Source organism: Elephantulus edwardii, unplaced genomic scaffold (genome assembly GCF_000299155.1).
Source record: "Elephantulus edwardii isolate Elephantulus edwardi_28Jun2011 unplaced genomic scaffold, EleEdw1.0 scaffold00064, whole genome shotgun sequence".
Taxonomy (NCBI): Eukaryota; Metazoa; Chordata; class Mammalia; order Macroscelidea; family Macroscelididae; genus Elephantulus; species Elephantulus edwardii.
In genome coordinates, this window is record NW_006399814.1 from 7,890,399 (window position 1) to 7,896,926 (window position 6,528).

The following is a 6,528-nucleotide window of genomic DNA, read 5'->3' on the forward strand; positions in this document are numbered from 1 at the left end:
GGTTTAGGGCTGTTGTGCATAGGGTCGCTATGAGTCATAAACGACTCGACGGCACATAACAACAACAACAACAACACTGTCAAATTGGATCTGACTGGTACAGGAGGAGATTGTCCCTCCTTTTCCAGCAGAGCATCTGGTGGATTTGAACTGCATGCCTCTGGGATTGCAGTGCAGCTTCTTGCCGCTAGGCCACCAGAGCTCTCTTGAGAACTTTGTAACACTGGCCTAAATGCACAAGGTTCGAAGTTGAGGTGCGTGCGAGCACCTTTCAGAAGCTATCCTAAGTGATTGCTCCTTGCTACCAACCTTAATTACACAGCCTTTTGACTTTCCTAACGTGGTTCTGTGCAGTCTGTGAGCTATCGCAACAAACTTCTGGCCCAGCGGAGCAGTATGACTGGTGTTGAGGTGAGTGGAAAGGGGTGTCAGAGTGTGAGGGACATGTCTGACCTCATGTTTCCTCCCCTAACCTGGTTCTGTATGGCCTGTGAGCTATTGCAATGTATTTCTGACCCAGTAGAGCAAGTGATACTGGTGTTGGGGGTGAGTGGAAAGGGGTGCAGGGGTGAGGGGAACGTGTCTGGTTGTACGGGAATTGGTTTTGTGCTGTGGATGTTGTTGACGAGGACAGCTGCCCATTGTGGAGTTTGTGGGGTCAGATATGACCATCCCCACGTGGCCCCTGCTCTTTTTATAGGCTCCAAGAGAAGAAGAACCCCTAACTTCTGGCTGGTCGTTCAGTCAGACCAGTTCAGCCTGGAGCGCTGTGATCCCCTGAGGACGAGAAGTTCCTCCCCGCAGCATCAGTGGGGCAGAGAGGCAGGAAGAGTCCTGCCTGCTGACAGGTGGGGCTGGTCAATGGCTCACTCACGCAAGGCTCAGAGCTGTGGCCAAGGTGGCCCCTTAGCTGAGAGCTCCTGACTCCCAGAGGCTGAAACCCAAAAGATCAGAGATTTGAACCCACTAGCCACACCAAGGGAGAAAGACGGACAATCTTCGCCTGTAGAGATGGATGACTTTAGAAACCTCCTGGGGCAGCTGTGCTCTATCCTAGGCTCACAGAGTCAGAATCAGCTCAATGCCAGCGGGTTCTTAGGTGAGCATGGCTGAAACAGGCCAGTGGAGAGATGGCAGCACTCAGATCAAGAGGCAGTCGCTGACCAACAAGTGACCAACTACAGCGGTGCAGCTAGAGAGTTCTGATGGTCTAGTGGCAAGAAGCTGTGCTGCAATCTTGAAGGCGCATGGTTCGAATCTACCATATGCTCTGCTGGAGAAGGAGGAGCAATCTCCTCCTGTACCAATCGGATCCAATTCGACGGTACACACACTCAAAATAATAAAATAAGTTACAGTGGTGCAGCTGGGGCTGGCAAAGGGGTCTCGAGTCACTAGATGTTCTGCTTTTCAAACTGGGGCATCTTTGGGGGTCTCTAGACAGGAGCCAGGGGACTCAGAGCCAGAGATTAAACATGACACCTTTGGCACAGCAACTGCTTCCCTCCAAGACATGTGGCACTCAGCTCAGGGTGTGACTTCTGCCCACGTGTCCCTCTACCTGGACTGGGAGTCCTCTGAGGCCAGCGGACCAGCTCGTCTGTGTCCAGGCCAGCGGGCCAGCTCGTCTGTGTCCAGGCCAGCGGGCCAGCTCGTCTGTGTCCAGGCCAGCGGGCCAGCTTGTCTGTGTCCAGTCCCACAGATGGCCCAGCTCAAAGCATCTTCAGGGGAGGAACCCAGGCATACATGGCCTTGGAAATGGACCATTTCCATCAGCTCATTTTTCAGAGGAGAAAACAAAGACCCAGATGGGGGTGAGGGAAGAAGGGTGATCTTTCAAAGCCACAAGACTAGTCTCCAGTGGAGTCCAGCCCTGACACTCCATGCCAGGATAGTGACGGGTCAGTGGCAGGGGCCTCGTGTAAGGAGGTGTGCTCTCGACCCACAGACACGTGGCTTAAACCCACCAGCTGCTCTGCAGGAGAAAGACGGACAATCTCTTCCCATGTGATCTACTGCCTTTGAGAACTGGAGGGTCAGTTATGCGTTGGTTCAGACTCAACGGAACACAGCAACAACATGTAAGTCCAGGTTTGGCGAGCTCTGGTGGCCTAGTGGCAAGAGGCTGCACTGCAGTCCCAGGGGTACGCAGTTCAAAACCACCAGATGCTCCGCTGAGAAGGAGGGACAATCTCCTCCTGTACCAGTCGGATCCGATTTGACAGTACACACACACAAAATAATAAAATTTAAAAAAAAAAAAAGGAAATCCAGGTTCGATTCCTGGGGCAGTGTACTCATGCATACAGCCCCACCTGTCTGTCAGTGGAAGCTTATGTGTTATTATGATGCTCACATACTTAACACATGTTACGTGGAAAGGCTGTTCCTTGGAGAGGGACATCATGCTTGGAAAGGTGGAGGGAGACCCTCGACCAGCTCGACTGACACAGTGTGTCAGAGGTGTGGGGTTGGCACAGGATAGGATAGCATTCACATCTGATGTTCTTAGGGTCTTATGGGACATCCTCCATTCAAAGACATCCAACAACAACAAAGGATGTTAAACAGGTTTCAGCAGAGTCTCCAGACTAAGAAACCACCTGGCAGTGGACTTCTGAAGCTCCGCCATGGAAACCACGTGCATCCCAGTGTCCGATGGACAGGCAGCTGCGGGCATGATGCAAGCTGGGCAGTGTCTCCTTCTCTGGTTCACACGGTGGGTTGCTCTGACTGGGGGTGACTGGATTAACAGCTAAACAGCCCCACCTTCCAACCCCTCCAGAGGACATCATCTCAGCTGCTTGTTCAGCCTGTCAATCTTTATTGAACTCAGCATCAGGGAGATTTTATTAGGGGGGTTTGGCTTGTCAGGGGAGGAGAAGGTACTGAGCATGATGGTGGGGGATGCCGCCAGGCGCTGGAGGCTCAGCTCAGTCCTGCAGCTTGCTGGAATACACCTCAGCCCTGTCCAGGGAAGGCCCCCGGTTCACAGATGTGTAGGAAGGCTCCGAGGTCCCCAGGGACTTGGGGACCACTTCCTGCGTGATCTGGGAGTCATGCGTCGTCTCCCCATCTGGACTCCCCAGGTCCCTGGTGAAGGGAGGGAGAGAACCAGGTTAGGGGGGGCCGAGCAAAGTGAACCCCTGCAGAGGGCTTAGACAGTGCTGTCACAGATGGCCTGAGCCAGGTCCTGGGGATAAGGGAGGTGACCAGACCTGTGTTGTGTGGCAGGGCCACGGATCCAATTCCGGCCCTCCAAGACACCTGTTGTAAAAGCTAAGCCCAAGGGGCAGGTCTCCGCACACACAGGATCACTCAGCGCGGGGAGCTCCGCTGGCCTAGTCCGTAGGGAACTGTGTTGCTAACAAGGGTCTCTGGAGGATGGAATCCACCGCGTCTTTGAGGAACCAACGTGTGCAGTCTCCTCCTGTGGGATCTGCAGCCTTGGAAACTCAAGGGGGGGGGGGAGGAGGGGGACAGCTTTGCCCTGGCTCCGACTTGACAGCAATGGGTTGAGATGAGTCAGCATCACTGAATTGAGTCCAGAGCAAACAGCAGACAGAGGTCTGTGGTGGTGCAACGGTTAGCAAGCTCCCCTGTTAACCCAAAGGTCAGCCGGCAGAGGATATGCCTGGCTAGCTGCTTCTGGTAAGATGGAGCCCAGGAACCCACAGGCCGCTGTCCACTGCCTTACTAGATCCAGGTGACTGAGTGACACCAAATAACCACACCCCTGGTTCCCTTCGAGAACAGGAACTTTTGTCATTATGTTAATAAGGTTATATCAGTGTAGGGGGTGTGTGTTTTAAACCAGTGACCTTTGACATATCAACCAACTGGACAAGACAGAGAAAAGAAGTATAGAGTTGAGGGTGGTGGCCCCAGGCCACAGGAAGATGCCCAAGGAACCGAGAACAGCCAAATACCAGCCCAGCGGACCTATTCCGATACACATGGACCCTCAGAACAGGGGAAACTGGCCCCTATGTGCCCCCAGGCTCTTTATAGGAGCAGCAACCCGGGTCAGACTGTGACTTCAGTGAGCGGCTAGGGTCAGCACTTAACCATGTGTCATCAGGCATGGACGCTGAAGGAGACAGACCTTCTCACGGAGCCAGTGACCTGAATTCAGACTTCCAGTCCCGTGAACAGTGAGAAAACAGTGAGAAAAGCTGCCCCTTGTGATAGCTGTTACAGCAGCACTGGGTGGCTGACACAGGCACAAATGCCACAGCACAAAGTGACCACACAGTGTGAGGTATGTCCCAAGGGTCAGGCGCAGTGGACGGCAGAGGGAGGCTCTCTGGAGAGAAGAACAGAGAGGAGAGGTCCAGGTGGAGCTTGGGAGAGGACAGAGGTTGGGGTGGGGGTGGGCAGTGCATCTGGGAATGGGGGAAGCTGCGTGCAGCTGGAGTGGACAGGGTGGGGATGGGAGGGAGGGTAAACTCCAGAGCTGGGGAAGCTCAGCTGACTGGAGCCTTCAATGTCAGGCTCGAGTCACGGATTGTGCTGACCACAGGCGGGAGGTCTGAGTCCACCTGGGGATGCCTCGGAGAGAAGTCCTGGGAACCTATTTCTAAATAGCCAGCCATTGGAAACCCCAGGCAGGAAACCCATGTGGCATAGGTGGGGGCAGCATGAGTCAAGGGCACTTGGCGGCACCTGGCTAGGGGTCAAGGTCGTCTCTGGTGAAGGCATTGTTTACCCCAAAGGGAGGAAGGACAGAACTATGTCCTCTAAACTCCCAGGTCCAGGCAGACAGACTTGCCTGGAATCTCATCTACCACTGTCGCCTTCAGAAACGTCAGCGACAGAGTGCAGTTTGATCTGTCGGCTCACTGTCTACCCCAGCCTGTGCTGCCCACCCACTCCACATCCCTCCTTCCGCCTCAGAATCTCCACGTCCACACCTGCCACCTCCCCAAGAAGCCTCCTATCTGTGGACCCCTCTTGATTTTCAAAGCCCCTGAGTCTTTCCTCGAGCTGGGTGAGCATTTGCTGGTTGGTGGTCGGTACTTTCTTTAGGCAGCCCCTGGTCAATGTTGGCTGCCAGCTGTGGTCATGACTCGCAGTATAACGTGACTACCTTATTGGCACAGGACAGAGCGGAGTTTAGGGCTGTTGTACATAGGGTCGCTATGAGTCGCAGGCGACTCGATGGCACATAACAACAACACAACAACCTTGTTGTTAGGTGCTGTCACGTTGACTACAATTCACGGTGATCCCACGAACAACACAGCTGAACCCTGCTCTGTCCTGCGCCATCCCCATCATCTCCGATACACTTGAGCCCTTTGTCAGTCCATCTTGCTGAAAATCTTCTCTTTCTCTGATTCCCCTTTTCTTCAAGCACGGCTTCCCTGTCGCCCTCAAGGAATGCCCCCCAACAACAACATGCTCAAGTATGTAACACAAAGATCCATCAACCTCGTTTCTAAGGGGCAACCTGGCTGTACTTTCTTCATGACACATCTCTTTGTTCTTTTGGCCGTCCGTGAGGGAAAATTAAATCACGGACAACTTCGATCTTCCCTCCAACTATCATGATGCTGCGTGTTGGCCCAGTGAGAGTTTTTGTTTTCTTGATGTTGAGAGAGGTTGTCCGTATTGAAGGCTGCAGGACGTGATCTTCGGCAGCACTTGAAGTGACTGCGTGCTGTAAAGTCTCACCTCTGTGGTGTCCGCGAGGCAGGAGCAGAGGCTGTTCTGTAAAGACGAGATGAGCCTGATCCGATGAAGGGGCCCTTCTCAGGGCGTGCTCTGTGCTGAATACAGTCTGGACTCTGACTAAGGGAGAGCGATTTTCTGGCCCAGTTCTACATCTGGCACATGACTTCTGCACTTGACCTTACAAGCTGATGACCTGACCTTGGATGTGTCAGCCCCCTGAAACTGCAGTCCCTGCCCCTTCTCAGAGGCGACTTCTTAGAAGCTGCTGGCCAACAATGGGGACTCGCTGGCCTCCCCAGGAACTTCTAACCGGAGGTCTGATCCACAGACTGGATGGAACTTGATGCTATTGTCAGGCTGGGGACCAAGGTCAAAGGGAGAACAAAGGATTCAAGGAATATCAACATGTCAACAAAGGGAGTGAACAGCCTCAACTACCATGGTGTCCCCCTCCCTTCCCTCCCTAGAAGACCAGCCACCTGGCTAAACCACAATGGAACTGTCCATCCACGAACGCAAAAGATCATTACAAAAGCTGAAGAAGAAGAAAAGACCAAGATGGATGTCAGATGAAACTCTGAGTATTGCATTAGAGCGCCGAGAAGCCAAAGCTAAAGGAAGAAATCAAGAAATCAAAGATCTGAACAGAAAATTTCAAAAGGCAGCTCGGGACGATAAAGCAAGATGTTGTTGTTGTTATGTGCCGTCGAGTCGCTTGCAACTCATAGCGACCCTATGTACAACAGCCCTAAATTCTGCTCTGTCCTGTGCCAATCGCACTGTCTCTGACACTCCCATCCCGATTACCCCAGTCACTGAATCAATCCACCTCATAGAGGGCCTTCCCCTCCT

At 53.2% G+C, this 6,528-nt stretch overlaps 1 protein-coding gene across 2 annotated transcripts in view; it reads right to left on the minus strand.

Annotated features, from left to right (window-relative positions):
- Nucleotides 1-2,933: 2,933 nt before the first annotated feature.
- The window catches only part of UPK3A (uroplakin 3A), a 20,631-nt gene continuing 17,036 nt past the window's right edge, over nt 2,934-6,528 (minus strand). For both annotated transcript variants that reach the window (XM_006888035.1, XM_006888034.1), the window contains one exon: nt 2,934-3,093. In XM_006888035.1, coding sequence (XP_006888097.1) covers nt 2,934-3,093 — 160 coding nt within the window. The remainder of the gene's footprint in view (nt 3,094-6,528) is intronic.